The sequence below is a fragment of the Coregonus lavaretus genome, assembly GCF_964263955.1.
Source record: "Coregonus lavaretus genome assembly, chromosome: 22".
In the NCBI taxonomy this organism is placed as follows: domain Eukaryota; kingdom Metazoa; phylum Chordata; class Actinopteri; order Salmoniformes; family Salmonidae; genus Coregonus; species Coregonus lavaretus.
The window spans coordinates 25,427,644-25,449,922 of NC_140009.1; the positions used below are offsets into that span (position 1 = coordinate 25,427,644).

At 43.4% G+C, this 22,279-nt stretch overlaps 1 protein-coding gene across 3 annotated transcripts in view; it reads right to left on the reverse strand.

The window, feature by feature from the left end:
* LOC311150145 (ankyrin repeat and SAM domain-containing protein 1A-like) overlaps positions 1 to 22,279 on the reverse strand; it is a gene marked incomplete at its 3' end in the record, with an annotated part of 115,094 nt that overhangs the window by 64,338 nt on the left and 28,477 nt on the right. For 2 of the 3 annotated variants that reach the window (XM_084187442.1, XM_084187441.1), the window contains exons 2-4: positions 15,014 to 15,094; positions 13,165 to 13,321; positions 12,080 to 12,145 (exon numbers count right to left, since the gene is read on the reverse strand). In XM_084187442.1, the coding sequence (XP_084043568.1) occupies positions 12,080 to 12,145; positions 13,165 to 13,321; positions 15,014 to 15,094 (304 nt within the window). The remainder of the gene's footprint in view (positions 1 to 12,079; positions 12,146 to 13,164; positions 13,322 to 15,013; positions 15,095 to 22,279) is intronic. The other variant, XM_084187443.1, reaches the window with a different exon arrangement.

Below are 22,279 nucleotides of genomic sequence, written 5' to 3' on the forward strand. Positions count from 1 at the left end.
AATTAAGGTTTGGATCTCTCTTTCTTGGTTTCTCTCGGTCTCCCTCTCTTTCTCTCTGTCTGTTTCTCTCCCTCTTTCTGCTGCAGGGGCATGGCACGACCACACACAAAGGAGCATGCCGTCTCGCATCTGTGACACACCGTCAACTGTTTTGTCATCCCAAGCGTTATAAAAAGAGATTTACTCCCTACTGTTAGATGCGGGCTACTTCAGAGGAACATGTTCTATAGCCTTGGGTATACTTGCAAAGCCTGGATAAATCAGCCATAACAATATCCAAATAGAAACCAGCTTCAACCTTCACACAGTATGTGTGCTGGCTAACCACTGATAATGGCCTATTGAATACTACCTGCAAAAACCTAGACTTTCTTAAGACTTACAGCAAGATGGGAGACAGATTTGCCATGGCATGAACACATGATCAGAGTCTAGCTTTAAGACACAAACAAATCACAGCATCACCAATGAGGTTAGAGACTCGAGAGGATCCCTTCCCCTCCTCTCCATCCCAGAAGTGTGGCCAGTGCTGTTCGTTCCATGGCTGTGAGTCTGACAACATCTGATCGTATTAGCCATGGCTTGCCTCTGCGCCGATGCAGAGTGGAGGGTGAGCAGCATGAATCAGACCTACCCTGAGCCGCCTCCTTCACTCCACACTAGCTTACTGCACACAGGGGTCCACGTCGTTCAAATGCTAACATAAAGGACAAAGCCTCACACACACACACATACACGTCCTGGTCATCCACAGGGCAGAGTTGACTGATGTAATGGGCAGCTACAATCAAGACAAGGATAAGTACATTATGTAAATCAAGTATGTGTGTTAGTGTGTAGGTATTCCTGGACACTACATTCAATATGAACCCTGTATGAACAGACAGTCGTAGATTCCACAATAGTACGGTACATGACAAATGTGCCTTTGTCCTAATCTAGACTCAGATTAAAGCGCTTTTTCTGTGACATTTGAAAAGCTCAACAGAACACTAACCAGGAACATGTGGAGATCAGGCCTAATCTCTGGCCTGTTGTGATGCCAGTCACACTCACACTAGAATGTTCCAGTTCCGGAAGAGAAGAAACGTAGGTAGGGCTACTGGCTGAGATGCTAACGCGGAGCGACTAGTGACCTCTGGCATGTGACGTGCTCACGCGGCGCGAAGGATAGGCGGGATTACGTCACTCTCTGCCCCGAGGGGGGCGGGGGATGGAGGGGCAAGGAGCTGTTGCAGCCACTGGGTTGCCCACACCGCTGCACGCAGTACACACACATAATTGTAAATCTCTGTTTCTCATGCAGTGCACACATATCAAGAGAGAAACACACACACAGATACTAGGCAAGATCATCTCAGATGCCTGGAGACTGAAGATAGTCAAGATACACATCTCTGCTTTCTCCAGCACCTCTCTCTCTCCTCCCCCACTGGCCTCAAGGAAGAAGGACCCCAGGAAGAGTAGCCACTGCTTTTGCAACAGCTAAATGGGGTTCCTAATAAAATACCCTCCAAAAACTAATACCAAATACCAAGCAACAGCTGGTTCTACAGCACAAAACCAAACATATACTGCATGTGATTATGCTTCCAAGAAAATGAACAGAAAGGCAACCTGCCTATCAAATGGACAGATGCCCTCCTCAGTCTCAAGCATGTAATATCTGTATGGCAGTGGAGAAATGAATGATGAGGCAGATATGAGAGAGAAAAGGGGCTAGTGTCGGATGTGATGTGTGGCAATAGACAGATGTACACAACGGCTGAGCTGCAGCCAGTGTGAACGCTAGGAGTGTGTCCGCGGCAAGCAAGACCTCCCCTCCTCAGACAAGCTCACCACTCTGATAAAGACATCACATTGTCATTCATTATTAGGTCTCATACCTGGTGTGAAACACAGCCTGACTGAATTTGCTGAAATTCCACCCGGTTCTCTTTTTAGGTTCTCTGGTATTATTTTCAGGACACGGTCTGTCTACTGCAAGCAGTGTGTATATTACACTGTGTCTTTAAGTCAGTGCTACTGCCATCTCATTCTCCCTCTATAGAGTTCTGGGAAGCTGGCTGCGTGACTGTGTCTGTGTTCATATTTACAGCAGTAAGCCAACCATCTGAAGGTACATTCTGTTAGACAGGTGACCTATATTGGAGACAGAGGACTATTAGACATGCAGCATTGAAATACTTCATCATGAGCAGCACGTACCTTGCAAATACCACCACTATCAGACACCAGGCTTTTCCTATAGAAAACATTGTTTTTAAAATAGGAGACAGAGAATAACATTAAGCAGGGAAACGATGACTAAGTGTTATATTTTACTCCCTAGATGAATATTAACAGACAAATCTAGGTTATCTAGGTTGGTCTGGGTGAGAGGGGCTCCCTGGGGGCACAATCAAGCTTCCATGGATGCGCTAAAGGAGTTAATGGAATGCAGACCATTCCATTGACCAGATTGGCGCACCTTCAACAAATCTGGATATTCGTAACAGGGCCACAATGTGGTTACTTCAGCCAAATATATCCAAATTGGACTTTTTTCGTTGCATAACATTTAGAAGCTGTCCCTTTCAGGTTTAGAAGAAGTGACTGCTAAATGCTAACTCCTGTTCATATAAACTGGTTAGCATAGCTAGCATACAGAAACCGGTGGTGGTAGTCAAAGTCATTTTTAACTGTAATGCAGCTGATTGGTGATGATGACATGAACAAGTGTTGGGGTTGACATCCATACAAGCATTATACTTCGATTTTCACCTCAACATAGTGTGAAATACACATATAAACAATAACCTAAATGTAGGATAATTCTGCTGGGGGCAATGAGGAGTTTGGGGATCTTTCCCCCACGTGTTTTCATGGCAATTCCATTGTTTTGGTCGAGTTCGATTGACCTCTTTACCACATCTACGATTAATCGCTTTTCCTTATTGGGGCACTATCGGAATATCATCAAAGTGGCAAGCCTATTGTAGATGTTAACACTAGGAGAGCATTGCTGTAGCAAAGCTAAATAAACATTACAGTTGGGAAGCACTGGGGCAAGGAGGCCTGAGAGAGAGGGGCTGTTTGAGCAGTGTCCAAGATGAGCTACGGTGCTTCCCTGAGTGGGAGAGCTTGCACTTAAAGGCCCCTCCTCCATAAACCCATGCCCATACCCACAACCGCCCATACCATCTCTAGCTAGCTAACTCCTGGTCTGTGTTCCGCTGGGTCAGTCACCGCCGCTGCACGACCAATCAGCCGTGGCGCGGTTACCATGACGATGTCCCACCTCTCCCTTGCTCTCTTCCATGGTGGTGCAAACTCACAGGCAGAAAAACAGAGAGAGGGAGAGACACACACTGAGCAGAGAGCACGCTCTGCCTGACATTGATGTAAATAGACAGGTACACAGAGAAGCTCCCTCTCCTTGGAAGACGTTTCTCTGGTTCTAGCAACACTACTGAGATGGTAGGAACTGGAAGGCTCTGTGGGGGGACCCAGAGAGAGATCCCCAGTCATATGATGCCATCACAATAACCACCACCGTGACCACTGCCAGAGCATCCATTCAGACTGCATCCATCCATGTTTCTGATTTACAGTGTATTCATTACAGCTTATCCATTATTTAGGTCTGCTGTGGCCAGGTATTGGAGCCGATCCTACTGTATTCCAAAACCAACAGCGAACCTAACCCCCACAGACAACAACTGGTCAGTCTGTCAACTAAACCACATCCTAAATGTTTGCATTAAGAAGAGCAATAATTATACAGCACTAGAGGACATGTAAGATGGTCCCAACCCCATGATGCAGTTTTTGGTAAAACATATGCTGTATGTCACTTTAAGGCACCCAAAGCTAAGAGGCTTAAGTTAGCACTGAGGAAATGTGACACCATTAAAAAAATTGCTTAATTTAGGAGACGCTTTCCTCAAAACACAAGATTTGAACTTTGAACACTCCAGTGATGGTGTTAGCCTCAATTTGCTGTGAAGGTGACATTGCCTCTGTCAGTAGGCTAGATTAAAATGTTGATCCTGTTGATCTATTTAGCCTCAGCCCAAACTTTCGTCGCCATTACCAGTTGTTGTCTTAGCCCTCTCGAATAACACCTGTGATTGCGTTATGCCTCTCTCCCATGTCAATATGCCTAGCCTATTGCTGTTTGGGTTAGTTATTTTTATACAATTTCACTGTAGAGCTCCAAGTTCCGCTCAACCAGCCTCAGAGAGCTCCTTTGTCCCACCCCCTATACACGCGGAGACCGGCTCAATTGGTACCTCCAGTGATGCTCTCTCTTTCATAGTTACCCAATGCTTAGGTGTACCTCCACTGTACTCATATCCTTCCATATCCTTGTCTGTACATAATGCCCTGAATGTATTCTACAACGCCCGGAAATCTGCCCCCTTTCTCTGTACCCAACGCACTAGAAGACCAGTTCTTAAAGCCTTTAGCCGTATCCTATTCTATTCCTCCTCTGTTCCTCTGGTGATGTAGAGGTTAACCCAGGCCCTGTAGCCCCCAGTATCACTCCTACCCCCCAGGCGCTATCATTTGTTGACTTCTGTAACCATAAAAGCCTTGGTTTCTTGCATATTAATATCAGAAGTCTCCTCCCCAAGATTGAGTTATTCACTGCGTTAGCACACTCTGCCAACCCTGATGTTCTAGCAGTGGCTTAGGAAGGCCACCAAAGATTCAGAAATGTCCATTCCAAACTACAACATTTTCGTCTAGATAGAACTGCCAAAGGGGGCGGAGTTGCAATCTACTGTAGAGATAGCCTGCAGAGCTCTATCATACTATCCAGGTCTGTGCCAAAACAGTTTGAGCTTCTACTTCTAAAAATCCACCTTTCCAGAAATAAGTCTCTCACTGTTGCCGCTTGCTACAGACCCCCCTCAGCCCCCAGTTGTGCCCTGGACACCATATGTGAATTGCTTGTGACCTAAACTGGGATATGCTTAACACCCCGGCCATCCTACAATCTAAACTAGATCCCCTCAATCTCACACAAATTATCAAGGAACCTACCAGGTACAACCCTAAATCCGTAAACATGGGCACCCTCATAGATATCATCCTGACTAATTTACCCTCTAAATACACCTCCGCTGTCTTCAACCAGGATCTCAGCGATCACTGCCTTTTTGCCTGCGTCCGTAATGGATCCGCGGTCAAACATCCACCCCTCATCACTGTCAAACGCTCCCTAAAACACTTCAGCGAGCAGGCCTTTCTAATTGACCTGGCCCAGGTATCCTGGATGGATATTGACCTCATTCCGTCGGTAGAGGATGCCTGGATGTTCTTCAAAATTGCTTTCCTCTCCATCTTAAATAAGCATGCCCCATTCAAATAATTCAGAACTAAGAACAGATATAGCCTCTGGTTCACCCCAGACTTGACTGCCCTTGACCAGCACAAAAACATCCTGTGGCGTACTGCATTAGCATCGAACAGCCCCCGCGAAATGCAACTTTTCATGGAAGTCAGGAACCAATATACACAATCAGTTAGGAAAGCTAGGCTAGCTTTTTCAAACAGAAATTTGCATCCTGTAGCACTAACTCCAAAAAGTTTTGGGACACTAAAGTCAATGGAGAATAAGAGCACCTCCTCCCAGCTACCCACTGCACTGAGGCTAGGAAACACTGTCACCACCGATAAATCTATGATAATTGAGAATTTCAATAAGCATTTTGCTACGGCTGGCCATGCTTTCCACCTGGCTACCCCTACCCTGGCCACCAGCTCTGCACCCTCCGCTGCAACCTGCCCATGCCCCCCCCCGCTTCTCCTTCACCCAAATTCAGATAGCTGATGTCCTGAAAGAGCTGCTAAATCTAGACCCCTACAAATCAGCTGGGCTAGACAATCTGGACCCTTTCTTTCTAAAATTAGCCGCTGATATTGTCGCAACCCCTATTACTAGCCTGTTCAACCTCTCTTTCGTATCGTCTGAGATCCCCAGAGATTGGAAAGCTGCCGCGGTCATCCCCCTCTTCAAAGGGGGTGACACTCTAGATCCAAACTGTTACAGACCTATATCCATCCTGCCCTGCCTTTCGAAAGTATTTGAAAGCCTAGTTAACAAACAGATCACCGACCATTTCAAATCCCACCATACTTTCTCCGCTATGCAATCTGGTTTCCGAGCTAGTCATGGGTGCACCTCAGCGACGCTCAAGGTCCTAAACGATATAATAACCGCGATCAATAAAAGACAGTACTGTGCAGCCGTCTTCATCGACCTGGCCAAGGCTTTTGACTCTGTCAATCACCGCATTCTTATTGGCAGACTAAATAGCTTTGGTTTCTCAAATGACTGCCTCGCCTGGTTCACCAACTACTTCTCAGATAGAGTTCAATGTGTCAAATCAGAGGGCCTGTTGTCTGGACCTCTGGCAGTCTATGGAGGTGCCACAGGGTTCAATTCTCGGGCCGACTCTATTCTCTGTGTATATCAATGATGTCACTCTTGCTGCTGGTGACTCTCAGATCCACCTCTATGCAGACGACACCATTTTGTATACATCTGGCCCTTCATTGGACACTGTGTTATCAAATCTCCAAACAAGCTTCAATGCCATACAACACTCCTTCTGTGGCCTACAACTGCTCTTAAAACGCTAGTAAAACTAAATGCATGCTCTTCAATCGAACGCTGCTTGCACCCGCCCGCCCAACTAGAATCACTACTCTCGACGGGTCTGACTTAGAATATGTGGACAACTACAAATACCTAGGTGTCTGGTTAGACCATAAACTCTCCTTCCAGACTCACATTAAGCATCTCCAATCCAAAGTTAAATCTAGAATCGGCTTCCTATTTCGCAACAAAGCCTCCTTCACTCATGCTGCTAAACATGCCCTCGTAAAACTGACTATCCTATCGATCCTTGACTTCGGCAATGTCATTTACAAAATAGCTTCCAACACTCTACTCAGCAAATTGGATGTAGTCTATCACAGTGCCATCCGTTTTGTCACCAAAGCCCCATATACTACCTACCATTGTGACCTGTACGCTCTCATCGGCTGGCCCTCACTACATATTTGTCGCCAAACCCACTTGCTCCAGGTCATCTATAAAATCACTTCTAGGCAAATCCCTGCCTTATCTTAGCTCATTGGTCACCATAGCAACACCCACCCGTAGTATGCGTTCCAGCAGGTATATCTCACTGGTCATCCCCAAAGCCAACACCTCCTTTGGCCGCCATTCCTTCCAATTCTCTGCTGCAAATGACTGGAACGAACTGCAAAAATCTCTGAAGCTGGAGACACTTATCTCCCTCACTAACTTTAAACATCAGTTGTCAGAGCAGCTTACCGATCACTGCACCTGTACACAGCCCATCTGTAATTAGCCCACCCAACTACCTCATCCCCATATTGTTATTTACATTGTTATTTATTTTGCTTATTTGCACCCCAGTATCTCTATTTGCACATCATCTTCTGCACATCTATCACTCCAGTGTTAATACTAATTGTAACTATTTTGCACTATGCCCTATTTATTGCCTTACCTCCATAACTTACTACATTTGCACACACTGTATACAGATTTTCTATTGTGTTATTGACTGTACGTTTTGTTTTTGTTTATTCCATATGTAACTGTGTTGTTGTTGTTTTTAATCGCACTGCTTTGCTTTATCTTGGCCAGGTCGCAGTTGTAAATGAGAACTTGTTCTCAACTGGCTTACCTGGTTAAATAAAGGTGAAAGAATTATTTTTTATTTTTTTATTTTTTTATTCATGGTGCTTCTATACATTAAGCAGGACATAAATGAACCTAGACAAACATGAGCACACAAAGTAAAATGTAAACAGCAAACACCAAGGAACACGAACAGGTCAGAAGTGACTCAGACACACAACACCTACGTCACTAAAATCTCATTGTAAGGATGGATAAACATACATGCATCCATTCCAAGTTGTGGTTCTGTCCTAGGGCTGCTGCAGTGCCTGTAATACCGCAACACTGGCAGTCAAGAGTCATGACCGCAGTAAAATTCCACGTGAGTCACGGTAATCTCCTCTTAAGCACTCTGGACATGCTTTGGTAGTACCCAACTTGCTACTGACCATCAGGTCCTAATGGCCTGGTACTCAGGGCTCTGTTGTCCCTCTAACCACTCTGACATCAATGCAAATGCAATCGAAAATCACATCAAAACAGTAGGCCTATCCTACTTTTAAAACTCACCTCACTGTGATGATCAATTTGAAGAAAGAAGTTAAACAGCAGGTTGAAACAGTGTAAAACATGGTTGTTAGGTGTATGTTTTTTCAAAGCCTAACACAACAAAACAAACAGCGCTTTCTAAGGTGATGATTAATTAAAAACACCAATACACATATTAGAGCTTATGCATAGGCTTATGAGCCCAACCCATTTGAGACCAACCTTTAACTTCCTGACTGATGTCTTGAGATGTTGCTTCAATATATCCACATAATTTTCCTTCCTCATGATGCCATCTATTTGCCATGTCCCTCCTGCAGCAAAGCACCCCCACAGCATGATGCTGCCACCCCCGTGCTTCACGGTTGGAATGGTGTTCTTCGGCTTGCAAGCATCCCCCTTTTTCCTCCAAACATAACGATGGTCATTATGGCCGAACAGTTCTATTTTTGTTTCATCAGACTAGAGGACATTTCTCCAAAAAGTACGATCTTTGTCCCCATGTGCAGTTGCAAACCATAGACTGGCTTTTTTATGGCGGTTTTGGAGCAGTGGCTTCTTCCTTGCTGAGCGGCCTTTCAGGTTATGTCGATATAGGACTCGTTTTACTGTGGATATAGATACCTTTGTACCTGTTTCCTCCAGCATCTTCATAAGGTCCTTTGCTGTTGTTCTGGGATTGATTTGCACTTTTCGCACCAAAGTACGTTCATTTCTAGGAGACAGAACACGTCTCCTTCCTGAGCGGTATGACGGGTGCGTGGTCCCATGGTGTTTATACTTGCGTAATATTGTTTGTACAGATGAACGTGGTACCTTCAGGCATTTGAAAATTGCTCCCAAAGATGAACCAGACTGTTGTGGAGGTCTACACATTCTCTTTTGAGGTCTTGGCTGATTTCTTTTGAATTTCCCATGATGTCAAGCAAAGAGGCACTGAGTTTGAAGGTAGGCCTTGAAATACATCCACAGGTACACCTCCAATTGACTCAAATGATGTCAATTAGCCTATCAGAAGCTTCTAAAGCCATGACATAATTTTCTGGAATTTTCGAAGCTGTTTAAAGGCACAGTCAACCACTGGAATTGTGATACAGAGAATTATAAGTGAAATAATCTGTCTCTAAACAGTTGTTGGAAAAATTACTTGTGTCATGCACAAAGTAGATGTCCTAACTGACTTGCCAAAACTATAGTTTTTTAACAAGACATTTGTGGAGTGGTTGAAAAACGAATTTTAATGACTCCAACCTAAGTGTATGTAAACTTCCGACTTCAACTGTAACTGGTCCAGCCTATACTAAAATATTGAACAAATGTGAGTAATCGCCTTTGAGTGTGGATATATTATTATGCATACTGGATGGACTGGTTACCTAATTGAGCTACTCCAAAATGTATATCCATGAGTCTGGGAGGGAACGTATAGCCCTAGGCGATGCTGTTGGTTCTTTGATTGTGCAGGGCAGCTTACAATTAGTGAATTTGTATTTGATTTTGAATAGCCTAGTAATAGGGAATATTTTATATTTTCATAATTAATTGGTTGACACATTACCTTTAGCTATATAGAATATCTCACCACCATGCGTTTCCGTCTCCTCCTCTCTCTCCTTTATTCCTTTCTCCAGCGTGCAGATGGGCTGTCAACAGTTTAGAGAAATATGTTTCGTTCTGAAAACATGTTACTATTGATGTTCCCGAACAGACTTCACTTGGTTTCCCAAATTAAGCACTGGGAGTTGCAGGAAGAAGGTTGGAGAGCCCATGGCATACAGAGTTTGGGCGGAATATCACCTGTCGTGCAGCGAGAGAATACTCCTCAAACAGTGGTTGATGCGTGGAGTGAAGTAAGTGTACTTATTTATTTCTCAGCTGCTCATATTAAGCACATGCTCCGTTATAAAACCAAAGTACCCTACCGGGCATCATTGAAAAACGGACCTGTGGGAAAGCGCGCAGCCTCCATTCACTATTTGAGTGAATACAGGTGACGTGTCTTTTTCCCTGCCCCTGTTCCTGCCCATAATTTTACATATTAGTAAAGACAAGATTAAATTGAGAATAGTCTGATGGGTGAAAATATGATCACTTGATGAGAGAACAGCTGTGCAGGCTGAGGCAAGGAACAGAGCACAAGCTTTTTTTGCTACTTTCTCAAATCATCAATAGCCTATAGTCGCATCATGCAGCCCATTATCCTTTGATTTCTAAGACATTCTAAGGTTTGTATTATTCACAACTAAAGTTGCCAAATAACTCTAAATCTATATAGCATATAGGACCTCTTTCAAATGATCACTTTTACGCTCAACATAGCCACTTCATATGCGCACTCGTTCCGTAATGGGAAAAATATCCTTTCTATTTTATTCAACTAAGTGAAATTATATTCTTCTTACTATAAAATCATATAAAATAAAATAAATGCACGATACTTATAAGCATATCTTGTGATCTAAATGAACAAGCCTACAGCATATGGCATGGCACAAAGCCAGATAACTAACTTACAGTCGGCCAACTCATATTCCGTTCCAAAGGTCCGCATCAGCGTCTTGTATGGGTGGAGGCCTGGAGATGCTAAACGTGTTCATGTTAATTAACGGTAAATTACCGTGAGACCGGCAGTCTTTTGCATGACAATAACCGGATGACAAAATGTAATGACCTCCACAGCCCTATTCTGTCCCCAAGGGACTAATTCATATTCATGACTAATGACAGAGGATAATCCCAAAGAGATGTACATCAAAGTCCTTCAACGTCACGTGACTGTGTAAACAGGAAAACTGACTATGGAACAACAACAGCAGTAATAACATTGCAAATCACCTTTAACAATTTCTTCTCAGTTACCAGAAGGCAGGGGTGACAGTATAATTAATTTCTTCCCCGTACAGACCTCCAAAATGTTTTATGGGCCTAATCATATAATTATATATACTGTATAATATCAACATGATCTCTGAGGGCCTAGTCGTAAAGATTTATCATTTAAACTTTTAAAATGTATTACCTTTTATTGTGGCATAAACGCAGCCAGACATGATGTTTTCATCTGATTGTCAAACAATCACTTCAAAAGACTCCTTTACTAGGCTACCCGTGCACGTTCATCCACTCGCAACATATTTCCAGCCTCCAAACAGTGGTGAATGGAAAGAGACATTTGTTACACAAAACACCAAAAAGTATAAGGACATTTGGCGATTGTCATTAGGCCAGAATTTATGTGTCTACTGCTGTCGGCGCGCGTCTCGATGTCGGCCACTCATCTCTGCCTTGGCAAACATGTCAGTGTTCTGGTCGAACTACACTGCATTTTAAAGTGTAGGATATAAATCAAGTCCATTCGCTCATTTTTCATGCGTCTGACATGGGGTAATGATCAAAAGTGGTGTAATAGTCTACAGTTTTGTTGACATTTTGTTTTAATTATTGTGCTGGGCTCATGTTTTACCGGTACGGCGTACCCCCACTATTTATTTTGCCGTGACACCGTACCGACTTACTTTCACCCCTGCCCGAAGGTGAAACTATCTAGAGAACTATCTAGAGAGAGAACCCCAAGAAATCAAAAGAAATGTGCCCAGAAAAAGTCAAAGTCAGTGTCCAGTTCCCATATCTTTGAAACAGACTGGCAGTGAAAGCTCAGCATCAAACCCAAGCATCAAACCCAAGCATCAAACCCAAGCATCAAACCCAAGCATCAAACCCAAGCATCAAACCCAAGCATCAAACCCAAGCAATGCTAACAGCTGGTGCGCAACTAGCTGTGTGAGTACTTTGGAAGCAAGAAAGAGCATAATAGGGCAGCAGCGTTCTGTCTGTCTGTCTGTCTGTCTGTCTGTCTGTCTGTCTGTCTGTCTGGGTACACACCTTGGCATTAATATGTAGGTCAAAGGGCCCACAGCGTTTCAACTCTTTGTGCTCTACAGAGGAGCTCTAGGAGGGAAGATAGATGAGGCAATGGTTTTTCACTCACATACAGGCAATGAATGACAGTCAGTTGCAAAAATTAGTCAAAATAAATTAAGAGAAATATGAACAAAGTTGAGTTAATGAATGAACAGGTGTCATGAATAGGCATAGTGGTGAAGAGAAATGACACAAAATGAGTTGGCAATGGATCAAAGAAATACATGAACATGGCTGCAAACAGTGGGAGTCTATTACACTCAAATGTCTCTGAAGTACTATTGGTAAGTACTGCAGTGATGTTGGACTTTAGCAATAGCATCTTGGCTCTATGGCTATGATTGCATTTGTTCCATTGCCTCATAAAATGGGTCATTTCTTCCCAAATGGTAAAGATACTGAGATCACAGACAGGACAGGTTAAAGACTGAAGGTGCTGCTGGTGGCTGTGCAGTTAGCAGTCTCTACACACCATGCCTGGTTTTAACACATCACAACATAACAACCAGATCAAATCAAGACACATTCACTTGGCTGCCGTCAAGTTACTTCAAGACAAATAAGTTCATTTGAACTCATGATGCAATGCAGTTCATGTGTATGTTCTTGCACTGAAAAAACAAGCTATGTCATACTGCATTCAAAAAAAAAAAATCAATTCTCAAAGAAAGGCAAATGGTTTCAGCAAACCACAGACAGAGTGAGTCGAGTAAGACCGTCCATATTGTACTTAGTTAAAAATTAATTACATAGAAAGTAGCTCAGTGAGGTCAATAGTGTAAATGAATGATGAGCTGTATAGGCTAGATCTCTGGGAGTAACACTAGAGTTCACTGACTAGTTAACAAGGGAAGTGTTGTGAAGAGTTATGGGGTGTTAACCGCACAGACCTGTTCCTTCCTTCACATACTCAGATCAGACTAATAAAAATAACTAAAACATTGCTACTCTGAGCAGAGGAAGACTGATTCATCGAGGCGTGGGGAAGGGGAACATGGAGAGTGAGAAGGAAAAAGGAGCTACAGGTAGTGGGGGGGAAGTCAGACCTGCTCGTTGAGTTTGGGGTGTGAGGGGCCTTGGTGAATGAGCAGCCTGACGATCTGTTGGTCCCCCTTCCATGCGGCCAGGTGCAGGGGGTAGCAGCCCTTATTGTCAGCGATGTTGGTCAAGGCCTCGTTACGTAGCAGCGCCTCCACTATCTCACTGTGGATGGGACAAACGGGGTCAGAAGAGTTGAACAGGTTCATTACGTAGGTAATGTTGACAGTAAACTGTGTCATTGTTTACCACATAATTATGGCATTTCAGGACTCAACATTAATGCTTGTCCTCTTGCCAAGGCCAAGTCAAACAAATTGTCGGACAAGCAGAATATAGATTTAAGTTGTCTGAATGAACAAGTTTCACGTGGATGCGATGTGTTGCGCACTGTCCTCCCAATCTCTACAGAGCGCATCGCAAAATGATTATTGTAGGCCTGCATTGACAGGCACGAGCGGTCCATCAATCATGCAGTCACAAGATGCATTTTTTTGATTAAAGCGAGCCGTGTGTGCACATTTGTTGATATTCATTGCTAGTTAGTGAGTTATTTGCCCAGTTATAGTTCATTTCTGGTCAACAATGAAATTCCTGCAAAAGTAATGGTGTGTACATCACCTGTGTGCGTGCCAGTGAGGAGGGGTGGGGGGGGGGGGGGGGGGGGTAAAATAATGACAAACAACAGACAAACATATAGTGTAGTTTGGCTGGTCATCTCGCTGGTTAACTATTTAGGTATTAGCATGTATTAATGTTATTGTCATATCCAATGTCCTAAACAACTTCCCACGGTCACTTGTGTACATCCACAAATGGCCGTCACACACATGATACGGGTTTGCAGTTGATGAAACTAATGCTGCATACTCCGGTTGTAAAACAGTCTCTCAAGCGCTCAAAATTGGGTGAAATAATTCTGACACCGTTGGAAAACTGGGATTTTCCTCTATTCAATACTGGCCATGTAATTCTGACAACGTAAAAAAATATTGTTAGATTAGCCTAATTGACAAGTAACTCATATTCTCCCCTGAAAACTGCATATTCTAGCCATACAAATAGATAAACGTCTTAGTTACTACCTTGCTTTGAAGTCGCCCACCTTAGCCATTTGATCCCTGGTTCATTGAATGAGGGAATTATTTTATATATAGACATAAATGTATTGGGCTGTAATGTTGCAGAGTCGCCAACCATCCTCCAGGAGAGTCCTGGAGAGCTACTGGGTGTGCAGGCTTTTGCTCCAGCCCTGCTCTAACACATTGTAAAGAATAATCTGCTTAAGAGTCCCTTGATAAGCTGACTCGGGTGTGTTTGAGCAGGGTTGGATCAAAAGCCTGCAGACCCAGTAGCTCTCCAGATGGAGGGTTGACCACATATGTTTTATACAGTAGCCTATCAGTGCAGTATTTTACTTTGTGGGGTGACTTGCTCAAGGCCACAACGGCAGGAGATATAATATATGGGATCATAGACCAACAGCCTTCCATTGTCAATACCAGTGATAATAATGAAGTGGTTCCTTGCATGACACAATACACTTTTCAGTCACCGTTTTGGCACATGGTGTTACAGATTTGTTTTAAATTGTTGGACAAGAGAGCTTTCGGACAAGTAAAAAAAAAAAAAAAATTATATATATATATATATATATATATATATATATATATATATATATATATATATAGATTTTAAAAAAGACAAACATTTTTTTTCCGGTCCTACTTGTCCAATGGACAAGTGCCAAAACAAGTTAATGTCAAGCCCTGCATTTCACACAGGGTGGCCCACTCACACCAATGGCAATCAATCTAAACTATCATGACAAGAGAACAGGACTCGCTATAGACCTACCTGTGTCCGTTTAGGGCAGCATGGTGTAGAGGAGTGTATCCAGTGCTGTCCACACAGTTCACATTAGGACCCCTCCAGATACTGTGGAGAGAAAGAGGGAACATTAGATCATGTAACCCTCACACAGTATAATTCAGGTGAGGGAAGAGCTTAAAGCTAGTGTGAGCAAAGAGAACCAACACAAGACTGTTCAGTAGGCAAACGGTGTAAAATGTTGCTGATAGAAACGTCACAAAAAAAGAGGACGACTCCATTTCCTGCATGAGATGCATGTTTTATCATTCAACATAATTTACAGTGCCTTCAGAAATTATTCACACCCATTGACTTTTCCACATTTTGCTGTGTTCCAGCCTGAATTTAAAATTGATTAAATTGAGATGTTTTTGTCATTGGCCTACACACACACAATACCCAATAATGTGAAAGTGGAATTAAGTTTTTTGAAATTTTTACAAATTAATAAAAAATTAAAAGCTGAAATGTCTTGAGTCAATAAGTATTCAACCCCTTTGTTATGGCACGCCTAAATAAGTTCAGGAGTAAGTGAATTTCAAAAACAGATTCAACCACAAAGACCAGGAAGGTTTTCTAATGCCTCGCATAGAAGGGCACATATTGAGCATGGTGAAGTTATTAATTACACTTTGGATGGTGTATCAATACACCCAGTCACTACAAAAAAGATACAGGCGTCCTTCCTAACTCAGTTGCCGGAGAATAAGGAAACACCTCAGGGATTTCACCATGAGGCCAATGGTGACTTTAAAACAGTTACACAGTTTAATGGCTGTGATAACACTAAGGATGGATCAACAACATTGTAGTTACTGCACAATACTAACCTAATTGACAGAGTGAAAAGAAGGAAGCATGTACAGAATAAAAATATTCCAAAACACGCATCCTGTTTGCAACAAGGCACTAAAGTACTACTGCAAAAAATGTGGCAAAGCAATTAACTTTTTTTCCTCAATACAAAGTGTTATATTTGGGGCAAATCCAATACAACACATTACTGAGTACCACTCTCCAGATTTTCAAGCATAGTGGTGGCTGCATCATGTTATGGGTATGCATGTAATTGTTAAGGACTGGGGTGTTTTTCAGGATAAAAAATATCCTGAAAAACTAAATGGAGCTAAGCACAGGCAAAATCATAGCGGAAAAACTGGTTCAGTCTGCTTTCCACCAGACACTGGGAAATTAATTCACATTTCAGCAGGACAATAACCTAAAACACAAGGCCAAATCTAAACTGGAGTTGCTTATCAATAAGACAATGAATGTTCCTGAGTGGCAGAGTTACAGTTTTGACTTAAATCTGCTTGAAAATCTATGGCAAGACTTGAAATTGGCTGTCTTGCAATGATCAACAACCAATTTGACCGAGCATGAATAATTTTTTTAAGAATAATGGACAAATATTGTACAATCCAGTTGTGTAAAGATCTTAGAGACTTACCCAGAAAGACTCACAGCTGTAATCGCTGCCAAAGGTGATTCTAACATGCATTGACTCAGAGGTGTGAATACTTATGTAAATTAGATATTTTGTCTACCACTGCTAGAAGAAGAGATCTCAGTGACTTTGAAAGAAGAGGGGTCTCGAAGGAGCATAGGGGGTTTAAAGTGTGTGTCTCAGTCAACAGATCAACCCAATTGAACACTTAAGAGAGATTCTGGAGCGGCGGCTGAGACAGCATTTTCCACCACCATCAACAAAACACTAAATGATGGAATTTCTCGTGGAAGAATGGTGGATCATCCCTCCGATAGAGTTCCAGACACTTGCAGAATCTATGCCAAGGCGCATTGAAGCTGTTCTGGCGGCCCAACGCCCTATTAAGACACTATGTTGGTGTTTCCTTTATTTTGGCAGTTACCTACATTTCTATCTGAATGATCCACAATGTTATCTCCCTGCTGAATGAGATCTGAGTGTGTTCCCACACAGCCCGAGGGATGGCCTATACAGGGCAAAGAATACTAGGTGGGTGTGGCTGAACAAAACTGATAACATCTCAGGTCCCAGCCCCTCAGTGTTGATGGCAGTCAAGCTGTATTGTTGTGAACCATGGTTCACAGCCTAGCCCAGGCCAGCTCAAACCCAGGTGGGAGGCATTCCCTAAGGAATTCTACCACAGGACTGAGGGAAAGGAATGAGGAAGCATGGGCCAACCCAGCAGCACTAGGCAGTGGAGGAGGGAGGGGGTTGGTACAGTATGTACACACAAACACTAACACAGCAGGTGGGCAGCAAGGTTGGTGTCATATGGTGCTTGGTGGTCACTGACCTGATAGCTCAGCCACATCCACAAACCCCCCCTCTACATCAACAAACATACAAGTGCAAACCATGCCGAGTCACTCAGTGCCTAGAGCAAACATAGGCCTATCAGGAAGGAACATAGTAACTTAATTCAGTCATTATCAACATAGCCCTGGAAAACACTACTCGATCATAATAAAACTTCTCTGTTCAGCCTCAGTGCAGTGGAATGGCCATAGTTATCCAATATTTGTGTAACACAATCTGAAAAATAACCTAATTTCTGTATGCACATAATTATAGTGCATTCATGTCATTATCAACCCACCCCCCGATCACTTTGTTCCACCCCCACTGCATCAAATGTGGTTAGAGAGCTTTTATTGAAGGGTCTGGACTGGAGGATATACAGGCCTAATGGTATATAGCTGTAGATCTCTCATCCACTTAAAACTGAACTCAGCTGTCAGCTGAGATGGCTTGTTTCTTTTAATCAGCAGATAGAGAGATAGAGGGAGTAATTAAACAGGCAAATGGAAGCCTGGGTCCTGGGAGGATAGCATGCCATGCCAGCAGCAGGCCTACAGTACCACTGGGATGTGACTGCACAGTGAGCACATTCTAAATAAATCATGTGACAAGAAAATCCCAGCCCAGCACTGGAAAAACAATGGTCTGAGAGAGGAGAGATGGGATGGCTCACATGAAGAGAAAGGAGAAGGAGAAGAAAGCACACTTAAGTGGAACCTAGAGAGGGATTCTATCAAGAGTAGGGATGATCATGATGCTGCTGCAGCACCATGCTACCATTTAATCTAGCCAAAATAAAACCATTTGACCCAGATAAAAAAAAAGGCAACAGAGTTCACATAACATTAATCCATATCATACATGCGCACATAACCTGAAAAAGTAACTGAGGGCGGGCACGCAACACACATACTTTACAGTGCTGACATCATGATGCTCAATCTCAGAAAGGTCTTATGAATGGGGCGATGATGGTGACATCACCATTGCCAGTGGAGAGGGGGGCACAAGACAGTAAGAGAAAACGCGCAACAGGATGCTCCCTTCATAGCGCCACACTGGCATCGCTCTCATGAGCCACTCGTTTTTGTCACTTGGCTGTAATGGTTGCTTTTGCCCCCTAAAATACATCTCCCATAATAACTCAGAACAGCCTGCAATAACCCAATCGGAGAAGTCTCATTAAATAAGTCTCTCCATTCTAGCCTCCAGAATAATACAGGTCGAAGCTCTGCACCACGAAGTAGAGATGCTTTAAGATTCATCCTTCCCTATATAGTGTTACATCAGCAGTCATTCCCATAGCCTAATCAACCCCAACTGCAGGCCTGTATGGACCCATATGCCTGCTACAGGCATCACAGTCAGCAGGACAGGAAGATACCAGTGGCTCAGTCTGCGGCACAGGCTAGTGCTACACTAGCAGAGCGACCAAGGAGGAGGATATACAGTGCCTTCAGAAAGTATTCAAACCCCTTGACTTATTCCACATTTTGTTGTGTTACAGCCTGAATTCAAAATTGATTAAATGCATTTTTCAACCATCTACACACAATACCCCATAATAACTAAGTGAAAGCATGTTTTTCGAGAGAAAGTTGTATATTTAGTGAAAATGAAATACAGAAATTACATTTGCATAAGTATTCACACCCCTAAGTCAATACTTTGTGTAAGTACCTTTGGCAGCAATTACAGCTGTGAGCCTGTCTTTCTGGGCAAGTCTCTAAGAGCTTTCCACACCTGGATTACGCAACATTTGCCCACTATTCTTAAAACAATTATTCACGCTCTGTCTAATTGGTTGTTGATCATTACAAACATTTTCAGGTCTTGCCATAGATTTTCAAGCAGATTTAAGTCAAAACTAACTCAGCCACTCAGGAACATTTACGGTCTTCTTGGTATTTTACAACGTTTCCACACAAGCGTAGCCTAGGTTGTGCGGTCCGCAAACAACGTGTCCATTCCGACAATGAGAACGGTAAAAGACCGTAACATTGTAGATTAGAACAGTAAATGTACTAGTGGTTATACTGGTGTGCCTCCGCAATGCATTAGTCCACTGAGACGGGCATGAATCAGACGGGTGTCTCGTGTGCCATAAAAAACATATATTCGCGACTGCTGGAATAAAAAAAATCTTGCTTGACCAACAGCCTATCGACCAAACAATCGACCAGTTGACAAAATGGATCATTTTACTTTGACATTATGGGGTATTGTGTGTAGGCCAGTGACCAAAAATCGCAATTTATCCCATTTTAAATTCAGGCTGTAACACAAAATGTGGAAAAAGTCAAGGGGTGTGAATACTTTCTGAAGGGAAAGTGTAGTCTTCTGCCAGGAGAAGGAAATCCCCTAGAGGTCCAATGCAAATCCCTCCACACCAGTACCCCCAAGCACCTCAGCTAAGTAGTGAGGAGTACTGCACAGGACACTGGATTTGCACATTTCCAGTTTCATGCCCACTGAACATATCACACACAAAAACTGAGCGGAAGAAAAAACAAAAAATGTCCGCTTGCTAGTTGCTGTCCCAGATAATAAAAAATATTTTATATAACAGATTACTGCAAATAATGCATAACCAAAATCAGAGAACTGCTCTGGTCTGGTTGTGCTGCCTGCATGATTACATACAGTATATGCAAGGTCTGACTGCAAGCATGAAAGGCTGTTATAGAATGCAGGATAGACACTTACTGGAAGCAGTTTGAAATACAGCCTAAAATGTGGAAGCAAGAGGCCCTTCTAGCGTCACCTCTAAGTGTAAGGCTCACCACCTCCCTGAGCATCTTAACAGGGCGGAACTCAAAAGGCATGAGTCAGTGCCAGTGGCACTTGACAATCCACTTCATTCTCTTATAGCTAGAGCGATTCAGAACCAACTGGACTGAGGGACAGTCAGCGCTTAAAGAAGGGGGGTGGGGGGGACAGAATGGAGTTGATTTGGTTGGGGTTGGGGAGGGAGTATGATGCATGGCAACTGATTGAAGAATTCCTCTTTGAAAGGAAAGAGCTAATCCCTAACTTCCCTGAGGGAATATCAACTTGATGAGGCTGAAGTCTGAAAGAGATTATGGGGGCTGTAATGCCGCGTTGCACAAAGCCTGGCCAGTAAAAGGACGAATTATAATAATACCCCTCTCCCTCTATCTTGCATTCTTTGTGTATAAGGAGAGGACTGCTGAAGCTGCTCACGGATGCCCAAGACGTCTTCACGGACCCCATTCTCTGCGTTTATCCTCTGTGTCAATCTCCCAAAATCTCTAAAGGAAATCCCTTTTTAGCCTCTGTTGCTGCCCTCTTCTTGCCATCTGTCTTTGTCTCTTTCGGATCCACTACAGCAGCATCTACAGTACTGTGAGCCAAACAACCCTGTGGTTTTCAAGTTAGTAGTTATGTCAAAACAAACTCAATTTCAACAGTACTACAACATGACAAGGTGAAGTGGAGCAGTGGAAGGGGAAAGCAGCAGTCCTGGGACTAAAGGGATCTGGTTGCTGTACTGCTGGGAGGAAAGACCAGGTGAGGCTGTGCCTCAGTGTCAAATAAACAGATTTGTCCTCAGGCCAATTAAGCAGTGCGACCACACAGCTAGGGATTAGCGGTGCGGCAGTGCCCTTGGGCAGGCTGTCCAGCGGTGCCTTGCGCATAGCGGGGACACTGCCAGAGCAATTGGGCTTAATTAAGCGGAGGGACGGATGCCGGTCGGGCATTGAGACCAGATGCGCCATTTGCCAAACAGTAGCTCAGCAAGCCCCTCAGTGACAATGTCCACAACCTGTACTGTACACAGTCTCCAGTCCCCATTAGAGAGACTGGCACTACTCTACCTGCCAATGTCCTAGCTCCCACAGTGGATTATACTGAATCACATTGACTTAATGAGGTCAGGGCTGTAGCGTACAGCAGCTTGAGGTAAGACTGACAATTGTGCATGTCAGGGCTGAGTCGTTCCATGTCATTTCAACAAGCCATGACACCCACCATCTCAGATTATTCTAAAATTGCTGGTTGACACGGAAATGCGCCATTCTCCTGATTGATGGGCCGGGCGCTTCTTGTAATAGACTTGCACGTAGGGTTCAAAATTCTGCTAACTTTGAATAAATTCCCTGTTTTTTCCCGAAATCACGGTTGGAGGATTCCTGGAATCAGGAGGGAATAAGCAGGAAATCCAGAATTCTCCAACCCGGATGTCTGGAAAAACAGGGAAGTTATTGAAAGTTCCCGTAATTTTGCAACCCTACTTAAACGCCCCCGTCTCCGCATTTTCAGCGCCATGGCCAACTTTCAAGTACTACTCAGGTAATTTCAATAAATCAATCACTAGCAATAAGTAGTTCAAAGAGGTAGCCTACCTTTGGATGGCTGTCATGCAACAGTGGCCCATGTTGACTCCAATGCTTTTCACAGTTGAGTCAAGTTGGCTGGATGTCCTTTGGGTGGTGAACCATTCTTGATACACACGGGAAACTATCGAATGTGAAAAACCAGCAGCGTTGCAGTTCTTGACACACTCAAACCATGCGCTTGGCCTACTACCATACCCCGTTCAAAGGCACTTCAATCTTTTGTCTTGCCCATTCATGCTCTGAATGGCACACACACACACATTTACATTTTAGTCATTTAGCAGACGCTCTTATCCAGAGCGACTTACAATTAGTGAGTGCATAAATTTTTCATACTGGCCCCCCGTGGGAAACGAACCCACAACCCTGGCGTTGCAAGCGCCATGCTCTACCAACTGAGCTACAGGGGACCTGTCTCAATCCATGCCTCAATTTGACCTAGATAGTTTGTGTGTATGTATTGATATGTAGGCTACGTGTGCCTTTTGTAATAAATAAAAAATGTATGTAGTTCTGTCCTTGAGCGGTTCTCTAATAATGTTATGCATTATGTCATGTTTCATGTTTTGTGTGGAACCCAGGAAGAGTAGTTGCTGCTTTTGC